The sequence below is a fragment of the Odocoileus virginianus genome, chromosome 6, assembly GCF_023699985.2.
Source record: "Odocoileus virginianus isolate 20LAN1187 ecotype Illinois chromosome 6, Ovbor_1.2, whole genome shotgun sequence".
Lineage (NCBI taxonomy): Eukaryota > Metazoa > Chordata > Mammalia > Artiodactyla > Cervidae > Odocoileus > Odocoileus virginianus.
Window position 1 is genome coordinate 74820663 of NC_069679.1, and position 26071 is coordinate 74846733.

At 50.5% G+C, this 26071-nt stretch overlaps 1 protein-coding gene across 1 annotated transcript in view; it reads left to right on the forward strand.

The window, feature by feature from the left end:
* ESRRB (estrogen related receptor beta) overlaps positions 1 to 12486 on the forward strand; it is a 55231-nt gene extending 42745 nt beyond the window's left edge. The window contains exons 5-6 of the mRNA XM_020892317.2: positions 6137 to 6406; positions 12008 to 12486. Coding sequence (XP_020747976.1) covers positions 6137 to 6406; positions 12008 to 12252 — 515 coding nt within the window. The 3' untranslated portion in view covers positions 12253 to 12486. The remainder of the gene's footprint in view (positions 1 to 6136; positions 6407 to 12007) is intronic.
* The last annotated feature ends 13585 nt before the right edge of the window (positions 12487 to 26071 follow it).

Consider the following 26071-nt stretch of genomic DNA (forward strand, 5'->3'; position numbering starts at 1 on the left):
GAAGGGTCATCTGAGCACAAACTCATTGCTAGCACCCCCACTGCGTTTCCTCCATAGTTCAGTTTCAGTTTCAGTTCAGTTCAGTTCAGTGTCCGACCTTTTGTGACTCCATGGACTGTAGCACGCCAGGCTTCCCTGTCTTTCACCATCTCCCAGAGCTTCCTCAAACTTGAGTCCATCAAATCAATGATGCCATCCAACCATCTCATCCTCCGTCGTCTCCTTCTCCTCCTGCCTTGAATCTTTCCCAGCATTAGGGTCTTTTCCAAAGAGTCAGCTCTTTGCATCAGGTGGCCAAAGTACTGGAGTTTCAGCTTCAGCATCAGTCCTTCCAATGAATATTCAGGACTGATTTCCTTTTGGATAGACTGGTTGGATCGCCTTGCTGTCCAAGGGACTCTCAAGAGTCTTCTCCAACACCACAGTTTAGAAACATCAATTCTTCGGCGCTCAGCTTTCTTTACAGTCCAACTCTCACATGCATACATGACTACTGGAAAAACCATAGCTTTGACTAGATGGACTTTTGTCAGCAAAGTATGTCTCTGCTTTTTAATACACTGTCTAGGTTTGTCATAGCATTTTTCCAAAGAGCAAGCTTCTTTTAATTTCATGGCTGCAGTCACAGTCTGCAGTGATTTTGGAGCTACAGTTTCCATTGTTTCTCCATCTATTTTCCGTGAAGTGATGTTTCTGAACATCACTCTTCTACAAGGGTGCTATCAGTGGAGTAGCTGGGGGTGATTGGGATTCCTTCAGAATAGCAGCTCTTCTTTTGTTTGAGTCAGTCTGAAGTTGCCCATCCCTAACACAGGCTTTCCCCTTGAGTTGAATTTTCCAAGTATTAGGTTGCCCAGAGGACAAGCCCAAGTCTTTGGAGTGTCCACCTCTGGTTCCCTGGGAGGGAGAGATGAGAGCAAGAGGCAGCACAGGCAGCGGTATCACTTGATGAATTGCCACCCCCAGATGTTATTAACTATTATCCTCCCTGCTCAGGCAGCCCCAAGGGTGCCCCAGTCAGACAGCCTCCCCCCTCCAGCCGGCCCTGCCCGGCCCAGGTTGATGTGTGCACGGCTTCTGCAGGGGAGCCCCCCAAGAGGCCTCCTCACAGAGGGTCCCTGGGCGGCCCTGCGCCCAGGTAGCCACCGTCTGGCTCACCCTGGGGAGAGAACGCCAGCGGCCGATGAAATATAGGCTGCCGAGTGACAGCAGCTGTGTCTGGAGTGGCCTCAGATCCTATAATTATATCTCCCTTTATTACCTCTGCTAATGGCCCTCCAGGTCGACAGAAACGATAATAAATTAACAGATTATGAACTCCACTTGCCACAAATTATGTGCTCTTTTTTTTTTTTTAAATTCTAGGAGCTCATGCTGTCAAATCACTGGGGGATGGGGTCTTGGGAAGAGCCTGAATGTTATTAGATCAGTTGGTGCAAATAAAGCAACCTTCCGGGGGGCAGCAGAGCTCAAGGTGGGAGAGATGGGAAGAGAGGGGGAGTGGGCAGCCCCCGGGGCCCGGGGCCACACGCAGCCTCCCCTAGCAGCCCCCTCTGCCTCCGTATCGCAGGTCACCTGATGGAGGGGCAGACCCAGCCCAGCACAGAAATGCAGAAGTGAAGGGTGCATTGCTCAAGGGCAGGGAGGAGAGCTTCAGCTCCTTTGTTTGGGTTTAATAAAAGAATACTGCTTCCAGTAAAGGGGTGGCAGAGGAGTGGAAGTGATGTATTCCAAATACCCATCTTTCTTTTTTTTTTTTCATTTATTTTTATTGGTTGGAGGCTAATTACTTTACAATATTGTAGTGGGTTTTGTCATATATTGACATGAATCAGCCCTGGATTTACATGTATTCCCCATCCCGATCCCCCCTCCCACCTCCCTCTCTACCCGATCCCTCTGGGTCTTCCCAGTGCACCAGCCCCAAGCACTTGTCTCATGCATCCAACCTGGACTGGTGATCTGTTTCACCATAGATAATATACATGTTTCGATGCTGTTCTCCCGAAACATCCCACCCTCGCCTTCTCCCACAGAGTCCAAAAAAATATGGAACGCTTCAGGAATTTGCATCTTTCTTAAGCACCGTTGTATGTGTATAGCCATTGTGTATGTGTTCCCTCCCCACCATGACTCATCCTGTAACACTGCTTTACATTCTGCTGTGTTCGCTTAGTTATATCAACTAGTAGCAATTACTATGTGCTAAGACGTGTTCTTCTAAGTGGTCTGTGCATTAGCTCATTTAACCCAAACAAACCCATGGAGTAAGTATAATTATTATTCCCATTTTAGGCACAGAAAAATGTGCCCAGGGTCACAGCCAGGGGGTCAACAGAGCTAGGATTCCAACAGACAGGCTGGCTCTGGCATCTGCACCCTTAATAGTTGCATCCTTCTTGGGCAATGGGTATCTTTCCACATCTACACAAATGGTTCTCTCTAGTGGCTTCTAATGTACCATTCACCTAGCTAATAATTACATTTAGTACATTTCTGTTTAAGGATGTTGGTTGCATGAAGCTTGTTTGCTTTGGGTCCTTACAAATGGATCTAGCAAACACCCCTTCCACATGTATATTTGTATGTTTATACATACTTCTCTTTCTAGGAGAAATTCCTAATAGTGAGATGGCTAGGTGGATAGGAGCATGCCTTTTATGTTACGGTTAATTTAATCTTACTTCTTCAACATACAAATCAAACCAAGCAAAAATGTGTATGGAGAACTAACTCTTAGGTCCATCCCCACCGCTCCCCCTCCTTTCTCCCAGAGGTCATTTTTACTTCTCTTTTTTTCTTCTAGTGTTTCTTTGGTCAAACATTAGAAAATATTTGGACTGTTTCAAATATTAGAAAATATTGAATCTATCTTCCCCCTCCCCATACCCCTGCAACATGAAGCCGCCTCTGCCTGCGGGGCAGCACTTTGGTGTGTACACCTGGATTTTCAACACCATTTCCAGCTCCTTCTGAAGGAGCTGAAGGAGGCAGAGAGTCAGGGGCTGAGTCACTCCTCAAACCCCCAGCCGGGGGTGTGTGCACAGGTCCCCAGGCACCCTCAGGTGGTGACCTGATGTCCCCAAGGCACTCATCCCCTCCCACCCCCACCACACCTCCACCACACCCCCTGCCCTGCAGGCCTGCCTCTGACTCACACGGGATCAGCAAAGGCAACTCCACCCAGAATCTTGCCTGGAGGACTAAGAGGGTCCGACCCTGTTCTCTTGGCCGTTTTCTCGTCTCCCAGGAGTTGAGGCCCAGTGGCGTCTGTCCGTTCCCTCTTCTGTGCTGGCAAGGTTTGTGGAGCCCCTCTGCCCCAGGCCAGGTGCTTGGCAGTGGGGGTGACCATGCTCCCAGGAAACCAGAGGTGACAGCCATCCATGCAGACACACCCCACTCGCCTTTCAGAGCTCAGCCCCAAAGCCTCCTCTTCCGTAAAGCCACCCGGACTCTCTCTTGTTTGGGCCAGACTTCCCCTTTGCGTGTCCTCAGCCTTTCCTCTTGTGGTAGCTCTTCTGACAGTTCTAAACCTCACAAGACACACATCGGGGTGTGTTTTTCCCTCTTGACCGAGCTCATGAAAGCAGGGTCTGGCACTTAGTAGGTGCTCAGTAAGTATCTGTGGGGTGAACAGAGGGGCAGAGCTCATGGTCTCCTAGTGATGAAGCTCGCACAGGTCTTTTCTCCTTCGTTTCCAGAAGCCCAGCTCGCCCTCCTTCTCTGCCGCCTTCCAATTCAATTGTCTATTAATTTCGCCCCGTCCACCTCCTACATCTTCCCTCCCAGTCTGTCTGACTTGAGACCCGCACCCCCAGTGCAGTCCACACGTCCATGCATAAACACACACACACACACACACACGCACACACACACCCGTGCTGGCTGATTGGTATCTGTTAATTAATGTCGCCCCAGACCTCTCCCGCTCAGAGGCTCGATAAGGGAAATTGGATGTCCATTTCTATCTCTTTCATTACCTCCCAGCTCTCCTCACCACTGCAGGCAGCCGCACATCCTCTGCTCCCACGCTGGGATCTAGACGACAGCACACACCCCGACCCCTCTGTGCCACAGCCTGCCCCCCGAGAAGGCGCAGCCATCCACGCTGGCCCCGTGGCCGCAGTGTAATCGCTCCAGCTCTGTGGGCGGTCACCTGGGGGTGCCAGCGGCTCGGTGGTGATCCCAGCCCCGGGGGGTGATAGATCAGCCTGTGAACCACAATGATCAGACTACGAAGGGTGTTCACTGGGAAAGAGGGACCTGCTAGTGAAGGGGGCTTCATCCCCTGGGAACCCCCTAAAGCTGAACACTGGTTGCACTGGTTGGAAAATAAGGAGGGACAGTGGCTCTCAGAGACCCGGGGCAGCAGATGAGGGTGGGGTAGACTCCATGGAAACCCAAGGCAGTGGGCCAGTCTGGAAGCTTGGGAGCCCCGGGGCCTCCAGTCTGTGGGGGAGAAGAGGCATGAGAGTTAACAGCTGCAGCCGTCGCCGCCTTCCTGGCTCAGGTTTGCTGAACACTGACTGTGTGTGTGGCTGGGGTGGGGCAGGGGCAGATGGGGGTAGAGGGGCGCGGTGCTAAGTGTTTCCTCCGTGCCAGCTCTCTTTGTTCTCCTGTCACCCCAAACCAGAACCCTGCATCTAAGCTGGCTGAGGTTCTAGGTCAGCAAGAGTCCTCCATAAGCAGAGTTACCCCTGGGGAGATGGCTTAGTCTCAGTTGTCCATGACAGACCCGGGGTGCAATGACCCTGTGTATACCTTTCCTTTTTGGTGTGTCTGGCGCAGTTGGTGTTGGAATCCACCCCTGAGTTTCTGGTGGAAGTTATTGCCTTGTGTTTAGTGATCAAGATATTTGAAAATAAGCTTTCTTCTTCCCTCGCTGCTCCCTTCTTTTCCTTCTTTCCTTCTTTTAGTTTTTCTCTTTCTCTTAAATTGTTAATTGACTTCACCTAAGTTAAGTGCACATGTAACGCAGTTCCAGTGTATCATTCTCATTTCGCAGATAAAGACTTTTCATCTCATCACTAATAATAGCAAGAGCTCAGTAAATGTATGTTGCATAATTGTTGTCTCATTTAGACCTCATAGTGGCTCCCTGAGGCAGGCACTACTGTTATACCCATTTCACAGATGAGGAAGCTGAGGTTTGGGGAAGTAGCACAGCTCCTCCAAGGTCAGCCTACAGGTAGTAAATGAGGAATTGGGATTCAAGCCCAGGCAATCTCCAGAGCACACTGAACAAGACGGTGTCATAATTCTGGAGCTTTCCCCACCCCCAACCTTCTTTCACTCTGGACGCAGCCTCCATGCTCATTGTTGTTGCAACCCCTTGGACTGCAGCACGCCAGGCTTCCCTGTCCTTCACTATCTCCCAGACTTTGCTCAAACTCATGTTTGGTGATGCCATCCAACCATCTTATCCTCTGTGGCCCCCTTCTCCTCCTGCCCTCAGTCTTTCCCAGCATCAGGGTCTTTTCCAAAGGGGAAACGGCCATGATCCAAGCCCACAGGATACAGGACTGCTTAGGACATCGTTAGGTGAAGAGTGATGGCCAGGCCAGCAGGGCTGACTTCTGGGAGGACAGGCTGCCAGTGATGAAGCCCCCCTGACTCCGAGGGCTCTGAGCACTCAGCAGCCCCAGCTGTGGTCACTAGGGGATCGCTGGCTGGGAGCAGGTGGCTTCTCCTTCGTGGGCTGGGCCCCTTGTTTCTGTACAGCTGAGGCTCCACCCGAGGGATCAGCTGTCACTCTAAACCCCCACGCCTCCCCTGCTTTGAACAGAGAGGGGGATCTGGAAGCTTCTCAGCATGGAGGGGATCCCGTCCTGCCACCTCCTGATCCTATGTATTCAGGGGCTCCTTAAATTACAAGTGCCTTTGGTTAATCAAAAAGCCTCCTGGCACATTTGAAAACTACCATAGAATAACAAGGATAAGAACAATAACAACTGTCAACATTGACGGAGCTCTCGTCATGTAAGTTTTTTCCATGAATTCCATGTCTGACCCATTCACCGAGGAAGGACCGTGAGTCCAGCAGGTGAAAGGGAGGGGCAGGACCCCCTCCTCCTCTGCCACCCCCCCCACCCGCCCACCTGACTGCTGCCACCCTGCTGGCCCCCTCTCCTGGCAGGCTTCTCCAACCTCTCGCTGGGGGACCAGATGAGCCTGCTGCAGAGCGCCTGGATGGAGATCCTTATCCTGGGCATCGTGTACCGCTCACTGCCCTACGACGACAAGCTGGTGTACGCGGAGGACTACATCATGGACGAGGAGCACTCCCGCCTCGCGGGGCTGCTGGAACTCTACCGGGCCATCCTGCAGCTGGTGCGCAGGTACAAGAAGCTCAAGGTGGAGAAGGAGGAGTTCGTGACGCTCAAGGCCCTGGCCCTGGCCAACTCAGGTACGGGCGGGGGTGGGGCCTCCACGGGGAGCTCAGAGAGGTCTTGGTGTCCAGGGGAGCACACACAGCTCTGGGGCCAGCGATTAGGGTGGCTCTGAGCAGGAGTGGCAGGATGATGCTAGAGCTTCTTGCCACCAAAGGTTGTGCACGGGATGGCCCAGAGTTGCAAAGGTGGTGACGAAGGCTGGCACTGGTTGAGTCTTTCCTAAGCCCTCCCCTGGGCCCTTGCCTTGCAGATCAACACAGGGGTTAAGGGCACAGATTCTAGAGCCCAGTTGCTAAGAGTCACTTGGGCAAGTCTGTGCCTCACTTCACTCTGTGCCTCAGTTTCTTCATCAGTAAAATGGAGATAATAAACAGTCCAGAAGATTCCACCCAGAAGACTGTGGAAGGGATTTATTTCTATAAAATTATGCTTACAACATGCCTGACACATAAGTGTCAGCCTATTAAATCAATTAGCCATGAACTGATTTCATCTTACAATTCAACCCTATAAGCAACGCTCTTATCATTTTAACCCCACTTTACAAATGGAGAAACTGGGGGCTTGGAAAGATGAAGCACATTGCCCAGGGTCACACAGTCGAAGAGTACTGAACCTAGAACCTAAGCCCAGGTCCTCATATTCCAAAATCAACACCAAGCTTATACAGACTCCTTAAATCTCCTACTCAAATTGCTCAGGCCCAAGAGAGAAAACCTTCCTAGCATTAAAAAGGAGGCTCACTCCAATTGTTTTAGCCTCTACCTACCAACTTCTGAACTAGACTATCTGGGAGCTTAAATGTAACCTGTGTCCACATTTAGAAGGTGTCCACCCTCTGCAGGTACCAGGCCAGGTGCAGGGCGCTGGGGTGGGGATTGCAGAAGGAGAAAGGGAGGCTTCCTGTCCTAAAGAAAGAGTGTCAGGCATGCAGACACTTAATTCTGCTGCTGGGCGCATGCAGCAGTCAATTGCTCAAGTCTCAGTCAAGTTCAAATGGGACCCACGTTTGAATTCTAGCTTTGATACTTTGTAGGAGTGTGGCAACCTTCCTTCCTTCTGTCCTGTGTGTAAGCACTTTTGTTTTTTAAATGATCGACTGAAAATAAGCACTTAGCTCTGTGCCTTGCCTAAAGGAAATGTTCAATAAATATTAATTATCATTATTATTAATATTTGAGGAAACAAGTGTTATCAGTATATGGAAGAAGGAGAGCTGGTTCCAGATGTACAGACAGGATAACCAGCTGCTTTGCTTGATGCTGTCACACTTTCACTGGAAGTTCCATGTCCTGAGAAACAGCAGTTCCTGGAAAACCAGGACAGCTGGCCCCCTAACAAATGGCTTTGTGGAGAATGCAGGGGTTGCTCTTGGTGCCCCACTCAGACCGCCCCCTCACTAGCTTAACACACCCGCGCCCCAGCTGCTGAATTTTGCTGCTAATAGCCCATGGCTTCTCCCTTCACCAGAGACCTAGCCTTACCTGCCTTGTTTGGAGGATTCCATCAACTCCCTGCACCACACACACACACACACACACACACTCACACACACCTTCAGCCAATGGCAGGCACACCCAGGAGAACAAAAGGCTGGACTCCTGGAGTGGGACCAGAACCAAGCCAGGCTGTCTCCCTACCTTGCTTTCTCCTACCCTTGTGCTATCCTACCTCCCACCTTTCTTTCTCCTGAGAGCACACTCTCCGCAAATCCCATGCACCTGATCCCGTGTCGGGCTCTGCTTCTAGGAAACCCAACCTAGTAGAGGAAAGCTTTTTTTTCCCTGCAGTTCAAATCCCTTTTATTAAAAAAAAAAAAAAAAATGCAAAATAAGAATTAAACATTTTACATACCTCTGTAGAGACCATTTACCCACACCTTAGGATTCCAAAATTGCAATGTAGGCTTTGTTAGAGAATGCTAATGCTATTGGGGCTTTTTTTCATACAGTTTCAGGCCGACAGAGTAACTGATCAGGTAGAGTTCCATAGAGTTCCACACACCAGCCCACCCACGTCCTCCAGGCCCTGTGCACCCTTTCCCCTACTATTAACATCCCGGCTTAGTGTGGTAATTTGTTACAATTAATGAGCCAGTGCTGATACATCATTATTAACAAAAGTCCAGAGTTGCCAGCAGAGTGCACTCTTTGTATTGTCCAGTTCTATCCGTTTTGACAAATGCAGGAGACAGATCTCCGGTCATCACATATCATACAGCCAAGTTTCACACCCTCACAGTCCTGCACGCACGCTCTCCTATTCAAAGGGAGGCATTGTAGTCAGCAGTCACAGAGGGGCTGGGGGTTTGGGTGGGCAGAGAAGGAGAGGAAACCGGGAAGAGCAGAACACGGGAGCACAGAGAGACGCAGCAAGGCTGGCCAGACCCCCACGGGCACACCCTTGTTGTTGGAGTCTCCTGACCGCTTCTCATGAGAGAGACCTGGAGCTCACGCTTGCCCGGACCGGGAGAAGAGTGTGAAGAGGCAGGAGTCTGCTCAGCGGTCACCTCACTCCCCCCACGGACAAACTGCAAGGGCTCTCTGAGGTCTATTCAGCTCTGCCAGCGGCTCTTGTCTTGATCTCAATACATACAGACAGACGCATGCGCACGCACACACACACACAAATACGAAACTCCTAAGGACTGATGGGCTTCCCTGGTAGCTCAGTGGTAAAGAATCTGCCTACAGTGCAGGAGATACAGGAGACCCGGGTTCGATCCCTGGGTCAGGAAGATACCCTGGAGAAAGAAAGGCATGGCAACCCACTCTAGTATTCTTGCCTGGAGAATCTCGTGGACAGGAGAGCCTGGTGGGCTCCAGTCCATGGGGTCAGAGTCAGACATGACTGAAGCGACTGAGCATGCATGCAAGGACTGATAGAGCCCATCAGGAACTTCAGCTAGCATCAAGCTCTGCCTACGTACATGCTTTGTCGTGAGCGACAGAGTGCTGGGAACCTGGACTTCTTAGCCCCGTGGTGTTTACCAGGCCATCCTGCAGCTCTCTGCAGATCCAAGAGCTCTAAGTGGGAAGAGAGGAGTTTGTGATGCCCACGACCTTGGCTGAGTCATGGAGTGATCAGATGCAGGCAGGAAACAGAGAAAGAACAGGCCTGTTGAGAGATTATGCTAAAAGAGCTGTTGGTGTTAGACTGAAAGCTCCAGGACTGTGAAGGGAGTGGGGTGAAATGGGGTTGGTATAGGAAGCCTTGAAAGCCTCTGGGGACATGGCCTGTCCCCAGCAGTGAGGGGGAAGTCATCCAGGCAGATATTGTAGCTGGAGGAGAGATGGGCCAGGAGATCATTGGAGTGGTCCTGGAGGCAAGCCACCATGGGTGCCTCTGCTGAGGTTAAGTGGACCAGAGCACCTCAGAGGCTGTTGCCCCAAAACACGGCCCCTTGGGAGCCAGCGGGCTATCTTTCACCCCCTCCTGGCCTTTCTAAGGCTCCTTGACAGCAGAAAAAAAATTCATAGCCATTGATTTTGTAATTAACAGTTTATCAATGCCATCAATACAGACTCGCTGATAGATTGCAAAGAAATTAATCTTGCAATGTTATTTTATTTCATTTTCGGTCGAAGGCAGCTGCCAATTTTGGCCTCCTTGGGGAGGGTGGGGTGATGGGGAGAGGAAGCTGGCAGGAGGCATGGTGTCTGGATGGACAGGTCGCAACCTTACAGGGACCATGCTCTGAAATCAGCCAAGAGGGTAGGAATGGAGCCAAGTTTCTTCCCCAGTTGCCAAAAGGAGAGTCCTCCGTGCCTTAGCAACAAGGAACAAACACTGTGCAGGAATCTTAGGTATAAGGCCAGTCCCGCAAGGGCATCTCCTGCCTTCTGAGCTCTCAAAGTAATGACAGTAACGACGTTTGTTAGGTACTTACGAAGTGCCTGACGACATGCTAGATCATTTAGCCTTCATCTAGGAGGCATGCACCCTCATTTGCTCCATTTCACAGACAAGGGAACAATCTCAGAAAGCCTAAGTAACTTGGCCAAAGTCACACAGCATCTAAGGCTCCAAAGTCTCACCCACCTCATTCTATTGATGTTCTCCCAAGAGAAAAGAGGCAGAACTCGTGGAGGCGTGGGCTGAGTGCAGGGGCCACAAGGTCAGAGGGAATCACTGGGGTCAGCTAGTTGGTACAGCTGCCCGCAGCAGTCTGGTAGCTAAACAAACACAGCATAGAAAGAAAAAAAAAATTAGCAAACACAGCATGCAAAGAATTGTCCTGCTCTTTTGAGGAATTCAGGAAACTTGCTCAGCCTTCCTTGGTGACCCAGCCCCAGCTTCCTGTTCACTTGACCCACATGCACCCTTACCCTCCCACCTTGGACAGGCCTTGGGTGCTGCAGTTCAAGGTGGAGGCTCAATATCTTTAAGGAATGTCAGAAGAAGGCGGGTTCTTTTTCCTGAGGCCAGGAAGTGGGCTCCACTTTGCTTTGGCTCAGACCCAACTATAACCCAGCTGTCCATGGGCACCTCCTTGCCCCTCCGCGATTTAGGTAAATTTCATTTGAAACTCATGGCCTGAGTCCAAAGCCCTCCCCAGGATTTTCTAGAACTCCCAATAGCATCTCCCCTCTTTGTGCCCTTCCACGCTATCTCAGTTCCCCCATATGCCCCACCCCAGGGCACCCAGACACAGGATTCAGCCCCTTTATCTGTGTACATATAACTGTAACAACTATTCTGTAAGGTTAGTGAGTGCACTGAAGACGTGAGCTGGTGCCTACTGGCATAAGTAACAATAAAATCATGATGATGACTATAATGGTGATGATGGCGGTGATATAACTGATCACATGACTGATAAGCTGATAAGGTGGTGATGGTGATGATGGAGGTGATGGTGGTGGTGATGGAGGTGATGGTGGTGGTGGTGGTTATGGTGGTGGTGGTGATGATGGTGGAGATATGACAGTGGTGATAAACTGATGATCATGATGGTGATAAGTTGATGATGTTGGTGATAAGATGGTGATGATGGTGATCATTTATGGTGGTGATGATGTGGTGATGGTATGGTGGTGGTGATGATATGACAGTAGTGATAAACTGACTATTGTGATGGTGTAAGATGATGATGGTGGTGGGTGATGGTTATGGTGATGATGGTACCATAGTTGTGACAAGTACTATTTTAAGCCCTTGATGGGTATTAACTCATTTAGCCTCTCAAGGTAGATCTAGCTATTATGTGGGCTTTCACAAATGAGGAAATGAGGTGCAGAGACCTGAAACAACTTGCTGAAAGTCACAGAGCTAGCAAGTGAGGGGCGCAAGATCACAATTCCACCACTTTGGCACCAGAGTCCCCCTGGCACCTCTGGGGCAAACCCTTCACTGCTCATGTTCAAACCCTTCACTGCCACCTCCTGGTGGTTTTCTAAGAAAAGTCCTCCGTGGACACAGATCTCTCCTGGGGTGTGAACCCCAGCTCTGTCATTGGCCTGTGAGACTTCAGACCGGCAGCTTAACCTTTCTGAGCCTGGGTTTGTCTGTAAAGTGAGGGTCTGGAAGGCTCTGAAAGCAGCGATGGGGGCCCCCTACACCCAGGGCTGCGCTCCGCAGTTGCACCGCTGACGCCCACCCCGCTGTGTCCGCAGATTCCATGTACATCGAGGATTTGGAGGCGGTCCAGAAGCTGCAGGACCTGCTGCACGAGGCACTGCAGGACTACGAGCTGAGCCAGCGCCACGAGGAGCCGCGGAGGACGGGCAAGTTGCTGCTGACGCTGCCCCTGCTCCGGCAGACGGCCGCCAAGGCGGTACAGCACTTCTACAGCATCAAACTGCAAGGCAAGGTGCCCATGCACAAACTCTTCCTGGAGATGCTGGAGGCCAAGGTCTGACGGCCCGGCCCATGGACGGACTCCCGCCCAAGGACAGACGGATGGACCGACGCGAACACTTCCACAGCCACCAGCCTCAACATTCAAGTCCTGTATCATGGCCGCGAGCCGTCCCGGCGGAAGGGGCTCCTCGCCTCCTGGCTGTGTGCAGAGTCCCGGGTGCTGGAGGGGCGGGGGGGTACGGGGATGGGAAGGCAGGTGCGGGGTTCATCTGTAACTGGCTTTTTTTTTTCATTTGTTTTTTTTTTTTTTTTTTTCCCCTCCGCCTGGGCCAGAGCTGACTCCCCCCTGAGGCTGGAGGCCACCCAGGAGGAAAGGCCCCATCTCCCCACCTGATCACCAAGAGGCAGCACACACATTTTGTAACCACCTCTCAGACATCCCCCCACCCCTCGGCCTCCACCCACGGCCTGGGCGGGCAGTGATGAGTGCCAAGGACTCTGGCATACTCAGGCGGGGGTATACTTTTGGGGGCTTTCCTCTCCCAGAAAGCAGGTACTTTCTTCCAGAGGGCCTGCCTACTCTGAGGTTCTGCCTCCCAGGAGGCCCCACGCCTTCCACAGTCCATACAGCTTCCTCCCTCTATCCTTCACCTAGGCTCCTAGGCCAGTCCAGCTCACCATCTGGGGACTAGCCTCCAGAGCTCATGGATTTTCCTGGCCACCCCGCCCCCTTGGTGCACCCCCCTCCCGCCTGACACCGCTGCCCCAGGGCCCGCTCCCTCTCCCCCCATCCCCAGGAACCCCACTGCGACTTCCTGCCCGACCTCAGAGCTCACCCCCACTGCGGGTTCCACCAGCCAAGACTTCAGGGCCCACAGATGGGGACGGTGCTGGCTCAGAGCAGAGCAGGGTCCAAGACACCATGGCCCAGCGCCCCCGCTTCTGCGGGCTTCTCCTGCTTGCTGGGGACAGTCCAGAGCAGGTGGGCCTGGGGAGCTGAGGGATGTGCAGGGACCTGGCCCCTCCAAGGGCATCCTGGGCACTTGATTATAGGCTGGCAGCTCTGGGAGGACCCGGGTGGGCTAGGGAGAGGCCCAGACCAAGCTTTGCTGAGCACAGAAAGGCCCAGAAGCAGAGATGAGCAGGCAAGGGAACTCTGAAGACAGGGGCTCCACAGGGGTCAGCAGGCTGCCTGATCGGTGGACACCAGGATGCCCCCTCCCTTGCCTTCCAAAGGGCAGGATGAATCAGTGCTACAGGAGGGTTTACACCTGCCATCCTTGGACTAAGGAGGTATAGAATAGCTCCCCAGGTGCACTTATATGCCAGCTTTCTGGCAGGACATGACCCCTACCAGACCATCAGGCTGCTACATAAGGTACCAACTACCCCACTTTGCCCAGGACCCATTTTGGCATTGAGAATCTATTTCCCAGGAAACCCTCCAGTCCTGGCCGAATGGGAAGAGTGGGTCACCCATTTCGGTGAGTGGCTATGGAAGTTCATTATAACCCACTCGGATTGGGAGGAGGGCACCTTGAACACACCATCCGGGGCTCATGGGGTTGGCTGAGAGCAGCTTAGAGGACCTCCCATGGCTGAAGGAGTTTCAAGCATCCTTCCAGTCAGCTGTCTTCTAAAGCAGGGATCGGAGCAGTCCTGCCAGGGACACCTGGGGAGTCCACACACATTCTACCCTGACCTGTCGCCACTTTGAGAGGTAGGCAGTTCCCACCCACCCAGCCCCAGAACCAGGGGACCAGGAGTCCTGTTCCACAGCCTCGCAGCCTTCCAAGGGAAGCAGCTACCACTGGTTCTGCCTCTTCACACCCAGACACGGCTCCTGAACAACTTCTGCCAGGATGTGCTAAGGTCACCCCAGGTGTGAGAGCTGGGTAAATCCCATCCGCTGCTCTCAGATACCTTCATGGAGAAAATGTCAGGGGTTCCAAGAGACTTCACAGACCAGCGAAGTATGCTCCCTCCCTTTTTTGCCTATGGGGTTTTCAAGGCCAGAGTCACTTGTCCGGCAACACTGGAATGATCCAGGGTGGCTACTAGCGTCCTGTGCAGTCTCCGATCTGGGCAGATAAATGCACAGGCACCTCTGAGGGACCAGGAGTAAAATCCAGGCCTACTTAGCTGTTGGGGGCCATTCCTTGACATCTGCCTGGAGAGATGGGGATCTGCTGTGTGGGAGCCTCCCCCAGCCTCTCGCTGTGTTGTGTGCTCAAGGAGGCAGGGAGCAGAGGGTCGCATCTCATCACCTCCGTTCTGTGTAGGGTGGTCACTGCTCGAGCGTGAGGACCTGAGCTGTGAGTCGCCGCAAGGGCTAGTTCACAGCTGGTCTTCACTGTCCATCTTTTCTAGAAAAAGCACCTCTGATTAACAGTGCAACAATTGGTTTGTGGTGGGCGGGTGTTGCATGTACAGGGCAGCTTTGCCTTGCCAGAGCCCATGCGTCTGCCACTGTGCCAGCGTTAGAGCCCCCTTATAGGAAAAGGGGGGCCATGGTCCTGATGGCTTGGTGCCACTGAGGTGGCTGCTGCTTTTATATTAAAAATCTCTCATGGCAACAGGAAATGTACCAGGAACGATCAGAAGTCTGTTCAGTGGGGAAGGCCGTGGTGTGTACTTGGTGGATCCGTTGGCATTCAGAGAAGTTTATGGGCCAGCTTCTTAGTTGGGAGCCTAGCCAGCTTTTGGGACCTCCCTGGGAAGTAGGGAGGAGGTTGGGGGGGTGACTTAGCGGAGGATGTGAAATGAGGAGAATTTAGGACACCCCATCCCCTCTAAACAGAACAAAACTGAAGTTTCCCCCCAAATCCACTGTTCCTGGAAAATCTGTAAAGAGGACATAGCCTTTCTCAGTTGTACTCTCATGATACAGGTCATTGAAATGAACCAAGAAATAAAATGGAAAAAAAAAAATCCAAACACGGAGAAGGTGATATTGGCTGGGTTTTGTTTGGTGCCCGTGTCCCCACTTTCTCTCTAGATTCTAGACTGGCTTTGGCACGTGTGAACCTTGATAAGGGCTCGCAGTTTTGGTACAGAGGAAGCTTCAGTGATTCCCCAGGGCAAGAACCGACTAGGAAGACCAGAGCCGGATGTTGGGTGGGAGGCCATGGCAGGGCCGTAGAAGAGCCAGAGTCTGCACCTGCCCCCGGGTCAGGGGCCACCCTTCCCTCCAGACTCCCCCCACCCCCTCGAAGACAGAAGGCGGAGGGGGTCGTGGCGAGGGGACAGAGGCCCATGCCCACGGAAGAGCACCAAAGAAAAGCACTATGTGGAGATTGTTTTATTTTCTAATAAGGATAATGTGGCTGGAATGGCTTCTTAAGATGTATATATTTTTTAAAATGACGGTCCCTCATTGCGTCACCCCCCTGTACGTACTCCCACCTCTGTATGTGTCCTCCCGAATGCCCTAGGAGTCTTTCCATCCTGGTCCCATGTATCTGGAATCTAATAAATAAGGAACGGCCTATCAAGAGAGTCTCTTAACACATTATCTTGGCTGGCGGGCTGTCCCCTGGACAGCACTGCCCGCAGGTCTCAGGCTGATGCTAGGAGAGGCCATCGGAAGAACCAACTAGGACTTAGGGTTCTCTGGGGGTTCAAATGGGCATAAAATGTGTTAAGCAGCAAGATTCAGGGATGTAAATTAAGCGGTCTGAAAATCCCTTCTACTTCTTTTCAGGCTTTGAAACAATAAAAGTGAGGCCCTTTATTATTTTCATTAGTGTCAGAAAAATGGAGCATCAGATGTATGTGAACCAGACACAATCCATCGCCTTAGGACTTTGAAGTGCGTCTGTGTGTGTATGCACATGGCACAGACAGTGCAGAAAGCCCTTGTATTGTACCAGCACACACTCAGGTCCTGTGAGAGGCAGAAGGAAGAGCCTGAAAGAAATCAAGAAGACTATATCAGGATGCTTTTTGTTGCGAGTAAAAAACACCCCAGCTTATATGGGCTTACAGGACTCACTGCATTGGATAGATGTGAAATCTATAAATGGGGGCAGGCATCAGGTAGGGTTTGGTCCCGAGGTTCACAAAGTCAAAGGACTCTGGCTCTATGCCTCCGATTCTCTTGGTTCTGCCCTCTTCTGTCTGTATGCTTTGTCTTCAAACTAGCCTCTTTAATAGTAACAAGAAGACTGCCAACTTTTTATTTTGCATCATAAGTAGAGAGGAAAAAATCTTCCTACAACCATGGAAAATATCTGGGCTTCATTCTGAATCCCAGTGAATTTTGTGCCTATCCTCACTGTGACCACCTTGGGGTGGGGCCAGTCCCAGACATCAATCTAGCAGCCTCACAAAAAGAGTTGGTTTGAAAGTCTAGGAGGCAACCAACCAACTATTATACCCACAGAACCCACATGCCTAGACAGCTCAAGGTCTGATCAACTTTCAGTGAGCAGTCACGTTCCCTGAAGCTCTTGGAAGAGAGGAGGCACATGGCAGTCTGAACTCAACACCTAGCAAGTCTTGAGCATGAAATAAGTATTTGTGGAAGTGGAAGTACCCAATGTGGATTATTTTCGGTAAATTCTCAATTTACCTACATTTGGGGCATGTATACATGTATGTATACCCATGCCCGTCCCACACACACAGCTGGTATTCATGCTACATTATACATTATAGGTATATATATAATTATACATTATATAATGTCATAAAAAATTAGACATTTTCATTGGACTATATTTTAAGATTTTCTGTACTTTGGTTTGCCTAGATAATTGTGATAGACTAGCCAATAGCTCATTTTTTCATCCATTTCTTTATCTCTCTTCATTTGTCCTCCCAAATATCCCCAATGTGTTAGCAAAGGATTTGAAGCATCAAAGGGGGAAAAAACATAACTGAGGGTCATTCATTCATTCAACAAACATTTACTGAGGGTCTGTTCTGTGCCAGACACTTTTCTGGGCAAAGAAACTCCCCCAGTAAAGAGAAAAGGCATGATCTCTGTCTTCATGGTGCACACAGTCTAGTGGGGGGAAGAGAAAGACAATGAGCACAGAAAGTAGCCAGGTCATGTAGTTGGTTAGAATGTGATAAGTTCCATGAGGGGAAAAGACAGGCTGTGGGGGGGAGCGGTGATGGAACAAGAAAAGAAAGTGGGGATGTCATTTTAGAAGGAGTGGCCAGGGCAGCCTCACTGAGAATGTTTCGATGAACAGTAAGTCGAGAGGTGAGGGTCACGTGGGCATCTGTAGGAAGAACTCTCCAGAACTCTTCCTGCAGAAGCAGGGGGACTGGCACGTACAAAGGCCCTGAGGTAGGAGTATGCCGATGTGCTCAGTGAACATCAGGAAAACGAGTGTGGTGGAAGGAACGGGAGGGGCATGGGGGAGGGAGCACAAATCACCAGGGGGTCTGAGGCCGCAGGAAGTGTGGCTTTCACTTTAAGTGGAAGATTTTGATTAAAGAAGCGCTATGATCTCATCTCAACAGGAGCCTTTGGCTGATGTGTTGATGACAGGTCAGAGAAGGACAAGGATGGAAGCAGGAAGACCAATTAGGAGACCACAGGTGGGGTGACCACGGCTTAGACCAGGGTAGGGGAAGAGCAGGGGCTAAGAAGTGCTTGGGTCTTGGATCAGTTTTGAAGCCACCAGAATTTGGTGATAATGCTGGATATGGAGTGTGTAGGGGAAAAGGGGGACATATGTGATTTCAGAGATTCTAGCCCCAACAACTAGAAACATAGTGTTGTCATCCACTGAGGTGAGAATACTCAGTGAAGGCAACTCTAGGGGCTGGCTGGGAGAATTAACTCTGTTAATCTGAGAGGCTATTGACAATCCAGGAGCGACATCAAGAAGGTGCCAGGTTTGGGGTTGGCTAAATAGGGAAGAAAGAATGACCCTCCCTAGGGAGCAGATATTAGCACAGACCATCTTCACCAGCCATGAACTCTTTCTTTCATCTAGCCAACAGCCACCTTTACTCTCTACCTAGCCTCAAAGGCAGTAGAGTAGAATTCATCTTAGAAACACAGATTTGGGGGAGCAGAAGGGGCTTAGTAATTACCATTTTGTACCCCTACTTGACAGCTGTGAGAAATGAGCCTAAATTATAATCTCACCCTTGAGTCTCAAAAACTGTGGGGTGATGGACTGCTTGATTTGATTTAGACTCAGTTCAGTTCAGTTCAGTCGCTCAGTCGCATCCAACTCTTTGCTACCCCATGAACTGCAGCACGCCAGGCCTCCCTGGTCCATCACCAACTGCCAGAATCTACCCAAACCCATGTCCATTGAGTTGGTGATGCCATCCAACCATCTCATCCTCTGTCATCCCCTTCTCCTCTGGCCCTCAATCTTTCCCAGCACCAGGGTCTTTTCCAATGAGTCAGCTCTTCGCATCAGGTGGCCAAAATATTTGAGTTTCAGCTTCAACATTTAGACTAGAAGTTCACAAATGGGGCCAATTTTGCCCCCAAGGGTATACCTGGCAATATCTGGAGACATCTTTTTAGCCACACTGGGGGCACTACTGGTATCTCGGGTGCAAGCCAGGGATGCTGCTGGACATCACACATTGCACAGGCCAGGCCCACTACAAAGGACAATCTGACCCCAAATGTCAAGAGTCTTGAGGTTGAGAAACCCTGATTTACACATATTCTGGGCATTATCAGGAAAAGAAATAACCCTATGGTTGCAAGGAACAGAATTTGGAGGTGTCAACTGTCATTCCCAAGCTCTTCCCGCCCCAAGATGCCACCTCTCCCTCACCTGGTCTTGCTCTGGCCCCGACAGGTCTGTCCGGTGCAAGCATCCCACACTCTGTGTGAACTGTTCCTACTCAGACTCAGTCTAGGGGTGCGAGGAGAGAGGGCTTCAGCTCTGCGGTTTCTGCAGTCAGGCTGATCTGGTTGCCATTTATATGCAAACATTTTGGGGGAAAGAAAGATAGCACCTATGGCTTCATGTCTGGAAGCAGTGGGGAGCCTTTGTAGTGGACCATGTGCCCCCTGTTTAAGGATGTTAAGAATGAGAACGTAGGTGCCTTCACCTTCTCTTCCTCTTGGCCCCACGTGACCCTCCCCATGACTGTCCTTACATGTTTGGCTCTGTGGGCTTTCTGTTATCATTTCCTTCCCTGGCCTGGGATGGGCTGGGAACCTGGGGCATAGCCATTCAAAGTCCCATGTGTTATGGTTTGGAAGCCAAATCTTCTCTACAAGAGGAAGGGTTAGGAGTCTCTAGAGACCTTTTTCCAACTTATTTTTTCCAGGAAGTTCTGCAACCATTTCCCCACTTCTCAGCCCCAGTCCTTAGCTCATCGGTGCAAAGATCCCCTTGGCAGCTGTCACAAGCCAAAGCCAGGGCACTGTGGCTCTCACTCAGCTACTGAAGAGTCTCTTCCCACCTCCCCTATGGAGAGGATGGATCACAAGGGCCTCCCATCCCCTCCTCCCACAGACGCACATGACAAGCCCTACAGTCAAGTTTGGAGCAAGGCTGAGCCAGGGTCTGACATAAAGGAGAGAAGACTCCAGAGCAACACACGGGCCACACAGACTACACTGGGCCCTACTCTCAAGACTCATTAAATTACATGTTCCAAATAAAGACACAATACCACATTCAATGCCCGTTCTTTGGTCACTTCCAAAGAAACAACAGTCCAGCCACCACAAATAATTAAAAAGCGACATTAGTCTTACCCTTGGCATACCCTTACCACCACTAGCAGGGTGTTAAATGATCAACGCACAGCAAAACTTCATCAGAAACCTTTTTTCATCTCTCTCTCTCTTAGGTAACACCTGCTCAGGGAAGTCTTTCATGTGCAATCTGTCCCAGCCCAGCTCCCCCTAACTCAACCTTCGGGGTGCCCCTTCTCAGCTGTCCCATCCCTGATTCAGCTCTTTGTTACCTAGATCATCTCAGCCTCTCCAGTTTCTTTCCACTTTCCTGCACAAGCTAAAGAGGAGCTAGAAGCTGATCCAACAAGCAAAGTCTCTCCTTGAGCAGAGGGCATGGGCAGAGTGCAGTGGAGGAAGACTGAAAACCTCACCATGTCATATACTTCATTTTGCCTCGGATGCAAATTCACTTCACCCCCAAAGAACAGATGCTACCTGGAATCCGAGCTGACCCCTTAAGCTGCCCTGAGGTTCCACTGTATACACTGTGGTTCCACAGACCCAGGAAGTGCCCTTCCAAGGACCCACCTCCAGACTCAAAAGGCGGTGGCTGTTTTAGGGGAACACCCAGAAGGCAAATCTTTTCTGATCCAGGATGTACCATCTTTTCTAAGTGAGGCCTGACAAATTATAGTGACTTTGGCTCCCTCTCTTTACTCATTCATTCATCACCTGGCATAGGACTAGATTTTGGGGTATGGTGGGGACCCCTGGTTTAGCAGAGAAGATAGACATCAAATTAGTGGTTTATGAGGGCATCTTATCCAGGAGACTTTCAGCAGCATATGAGCATGTGTAACAGGGCAACCAACCTGGTCTTTGGAGGAGCAGGGTTTGTGTAAGCAGCCATCCTCCAGGAGCAGGTAGAGGCTGCGACCTGTAGGGGAGGGGGAAGCCAGGTGAGGTTGGGGAGAGCATTCCGGGAGAGAGACACATACAGAGAGGCGTTGATGTGCTCTGAGCTTGCCCAAGAAACTGGAAGAAGACCATTTGATTGGTTGGTTGGTTGGTTTAGTCATTGAGTCATGTCCAACTCTTGAGACCCCATGGGCTGTAACCTGTCAGGCTCTTCTGCCCATGGGATTCTCCAGGCAAGAATACTGGAGTGGGTTGCCATTTCCTTCTCCAGGGAATCTTCCCAACCCAGGAATCGAACCTGAGTCTCCTGCCTTTCAGGTAGATTCTTTACCCACTGAGCTATAAGGGATTGATTGGTTAGTTGGTGGCAAAGGGGCAGAAGAGAGAAGGCTGGAAATCAGAGGGGCCAGATTGAACGTGGCACCATCAGCCTAGTTGAGGACACTGCTGTCTATCCAAAAACAAGTGGGAAAGTCTGGCAGTGTTCCAAGCAGAGAAGGGCCATTGTCAGATCTGTCTTTCCCATCTACAGACAGTGGGTCAAGCTTTCCGTCCTCATGGACCGGTTATGGACGTGAAGCACAGGCTTTGGATTCAGACTGGCCTAGGCTCGGAAGTCCCTGCTCTGCTCTCACTGGTAGTGTGGCCACAGCTAGGCATCTCCCCTCCCTTTCCATCTGCACAATGGAGCTTACCATACCCTGTAAAGATGCTAATAGGTTACTTCTTCGTGGGACCCCAGCTGCATCCCAGACAATTACACATATTATCCTGTTTGTTCCTCATGATGGGTATTTGACGTGAAGACTGCTGTCTTCACGTTATGAGTAACTAAAGCTCAGAAAGTTTTGTCAACTCACATAAGGTCACAGAGCTCAGAGTGGAATGCAAGTCTGTGTTGAGTTAGAGCCTTCTCTTGTGGCTCAGCTGGTAAAAAATCCACCTACAAGGCAGGAGACCTGGGTTTGATTCCTGGGTTGGGAATATCCCCTGGAGAAGGGAAAGGTTACCCACTCCAGTATTCTGGCCTGGAGAATTCCATGGACTGTGTAGTCCATGGGGTTGAAAAGAGTTGGACACGACTAAGTGACTGTCACTTTCACTTTCACTTTTCACCGTTCAGTTCAGTTCAGTTCAGTCGCTCAGTCGTGTCTGACTCTGTGACCCCGTGAACCACAGCACTCCAAGCCTCCCTGTCCATCACCAACTCCCGGAGTCCACCCAAACCCATGTCCACTGAGTCGGTGATGCCATCCAACCATCTTATCTTCTGTCATCCGGTCTCCTCCTGCCCTCAATCTTTCCCAGCATCAGGGTCTTTTCCAATGAGTCAGCTCTTCGTGTCAGGTGGCCAAAGTATTGGAGTTTCAGCTTCAGCATCAGTCCTTCCAATGAACACTCAGGAGTGATTTCCTTTAGGATGGACTGGGTGGATCTCCTTGCAGTCCAAGGGACTCTCAAGAGTCCTTTTCACTTTTTTCTTCTCACTGTATTTAGTTCAATTAAAATCTCTCCTCTTAACCACCACACCGTATTTCAGACTAATTATTTAAGGGCCAGACACAGAGCAGGCCCTCAGTAAGTGTCCTTTCCCTGATCTCTCCCACATCAGGGAGCCACAAGACCTCACAGAAGCCACATGAAGCAGGTGTCTGCTCCTTCCCCTGCCAGGGCCAACTTGCTGCCCATCCGGGTCATCTCACTAATATTCAATATTTCCAGCTGGACAGGGAGGCTTCTTCTGTGCCATGCAGCTCACATGTACAATTGCAGTGGGGCCTCTGGAGGGGGCCTTGCTATGCCAGTTAAGTGACTTGCCCAAAATCACGCCCCTTGTAGGTCACTGAGCTGGGGCCGCATTGTGTGTGTGTGAACCTGTGTTAGTCGCTCAGTCATGTTTGACTCTTTTTGACCCCATGGACTGTAACCCTCCAGACTCCTCTTTTTATAGAATTCTCCAGGCAAGAATACTGAGTGGGTAGCCATTCCCTTCCCCAAGGGATCTTTCTGACCCAGGGATCAAACCCAGGTCTTCTGCTTTGCAGGCAGATTCTTTACCATCTGAGCCACCAAGGGAAGCCACACTACTAGGAACAAAATTCCAGGAACTTCATACCTTGTTATTTTCCGCTTGGCTTTGAAAACATTCAGCCTAGCCTCATAGGCCAATACTGTAGGGATATTTCTATCATCATTCTAAAGGTCCCCTGGATGGAAGGGGTAGACTCATTTATCAGAGGAAAAGCCTTGGTTATATGCTATCAGAGGTCAGAGCTTAGACAGAAGGGATCTTACGTCCCCAAATTAAACACAGAGAATCTGAGGGTATCCTGGGAGGTGGAGGTGGACAGCGATGCGGGGAGCAGGTATTTTGTGTCCCTCAAATCATGCCTGGTATGTGGTTGGTTCTGTCTAAGGTCACTTTCCTGTTCACAGGTCCCCTGCAGTGTGGACATGGGGAGTGGGTGCCAGTGTCTGGCACGGAGGAGGAGGTGGGTGGTCCCTGCCTGGCCCTACATCCTATGTCCTCTGCATCCTATGATGCAAGTAATCCCCTGCTCCACACCGCAGTCACTACAGGAGAGTGGGGTGGGGGAGGGGAGTAAACAGGAGACAAGTAGAGGAAAGCGACCTGGGACAGATGTGAAAAGTACTGCCCCCCACCACCAAAAAAAAAAAAGAGAGAGAGAATTTGACTCAGAGGAAATGTTCCTGGAAGGAGACAAAGCTCCCCCAGCTTCCTCTGGAAATTGCTTTGTTTAAAATGCAAAGTGCAGATGTGTTTAGATGACATCTCAACATCCATCACCCTATGCAAATACCGACCCTGGGGAAGAGGAGCCCCTGTAAGTCACTCAGATCCCCTAATCGAGTGCACGCGGTGACGGCAGGCTGAGGGGGCAGCACAAGGGTGCGTGACAGCTTGCCACCCAGGAGAGGGGCTCGATCAGGTGCCCGGGGAGAGGGAGCTCAGCCCTGGTGTGGGAGGGGTGGGTGAGTGGGTCCACGTCTGTGGCCAGAAGTAGGGATGAGCTAAGTCAGCACGCGTGCACACACAGACACACAGACACACACACCCCTGCCCCGGGCTAGCTGCTCTTGGATGGGGTTATAGGGTGTGGGATGCTGCTGCAGGCGATTGAAGGACAAGCTCTAAACAAGGAGATGCCAAGCTCAGGGACAGGGAATTAAATCCTTCTTGGGGAGTGGAGAGGATGCCCTGTGCCTGATCACTCTGTCCCAGGAAAACTGGGGAAACTGAATGCCTGATTGGAGGTGGGGTGGGGCTCTTCAACCCAAGCCCACCATCTGTTATCTCAACCAGTGGTCTTCTAAGTGATGCTCCAGATGCAGCTTGTGTAACTTCAAGGACAAAAACTTACCATCCTGGTAGGATTAGCAGAAAAAATCCCAGATGCTCAGTTAAATTTGAACTTCAGACAAATAAGGAATAATTTCTAGCATAGCATGCATGCATGCTAGGTTGTGTCCAACTCCTTGTGACTCTATGGACTGTAGCCTGCCGGGCTCCTCTATCCATAAAATTTCCATGGGCTGCAAACACTGAAATACAGAATGACCTCTGTAACACTGCCCTTGATAAAATGCACCTATCATGACATGCTTTAGATATATTGTTAAAGTGAGGTGAGTTGCCATTTCCTCCTCCAGGGGATCTTCCCGACCCAGAACCCACATCTCGTACCTCTCCTGCGTTGACAGGCAGATTCTTTACCACTGAGCCACCGGGGAGACATAGCATGTCCCAAATACTGCATGAGATTTTTGTTGTTTATCTGAAATGCAAATTTAACTGGGCATCCTGTATTTTCATTTGTTAAATCTGGCAACCCTACACCTTAGACAATCCATGCCATTTCTGCACACATCTAATCACAAAGTTATGGGTTGAACTCAGCTCTGCCTTCATTTTCACTTCAGCCCCATCCTGGTTCTGCCTTCTGGACCATTTGCAACAACTTTGCTTCCTTCCCTTGATCTTTCACAGGTTCCCCCTAGCTCCCACCACTGATACATGTCCTGCATACCCAATCCCAGCTTAGCTTCTGCCTGTGGTCCTCAACCTTGGGGAAAACCACTCAGGCTTGCTGTTAGCTCCACTCCAAACACACATTGATTTCTCTACTCAACAACTATTTGTTGAGTTCCTGCTGTGTTTGATACATGGGTGGGCATTAAGGAGCCAGTAGCAAACAAGGTGAGTATGGTCTCCGCTTCACTGGTGCTTCCATGCTACTTGGGTTAGACAGGTTTTCTCAAAAAGAAGCAGCAGCAGTTAATAAAGTGAGTATAAGTGTGAGGGACAGAAAGGAATACAGGAGCTGAGATGGAGAGCTATGGGATGGGGAGGAAAGTTACTCCAGGTGGGAATATTGAAGAGATGATATTTAAGCCAGGCTCTGAAAGATGAGAAAACATTAACCACATAGAGTGAGGGGCAGTGTGTTCTAAACAGCAAAAACAGCATGTGCAAAGGCCCTGGGGTGAGACTGCATCTCAGAATGGGGCTTAATGTTAGACAACTCTGTCATTGATCAGAATTGTTATTTTACGTTTTAGTTTATATTTTTCATTTTTCTTCATTAGATATTCCGATATCCAGTATTATTGAGGCTGACCCCAAGTCAGTTTCAACCTTTAGCCAGGTGACCTCAGCTCCTGATTCACTAAGAAGATGGAGTCAATGCAGCTTCCTTTTGTCACCAAGTTTCTCTTTATGGTCACACACCAATTTCTTCCTTATCTTTGTTCTTGAGGGCTTCTCTGATAGCTCAGTTGGTAAAGAATCTGCCTGCAATGCAGGAGACCCCGGTTCCATTCCTGGGTGGGGAAGATCCGCTGGAGAAGGGATAGGCTACCCACTCCAGTATTCTTGGACTTGCCTGGTGGCTCAGCTGGTAAAGAATCTGCCTGCAATGCAGGAGGCCTGAGTTCGATCCCTGGGTTGGGAAGATCCCCTGGAGAAGGGGAAGGCTACCCTCTCCAATATTCTGGCCTGGAGAATTCCATGGATTGTATGGTCCACAGGGTTGCAAAGAGTCGGACACGACTGAGTGACTTTCACTTTTGTTCTTGAAATAAGATGAGTTCTGATTTCCCTCCACAGTCAGCCCTTCCCCTAGCCCCTTTGGGGCCTTTGCTTCATCAGTTATTTCCTCTCTCTTGTACCTTCAACCTTGCCCATTCCACTGGCTCCTCCTCTCACACCTTCAAATTAGCTCAAATTTGATAGCTCCAGCTATCAGACTTCCAGACTTCCAGCTGTCATTTTCATCTCTTTGTGTTCTGAAGATATTGACACCTTCATCTTTCCTTCTCC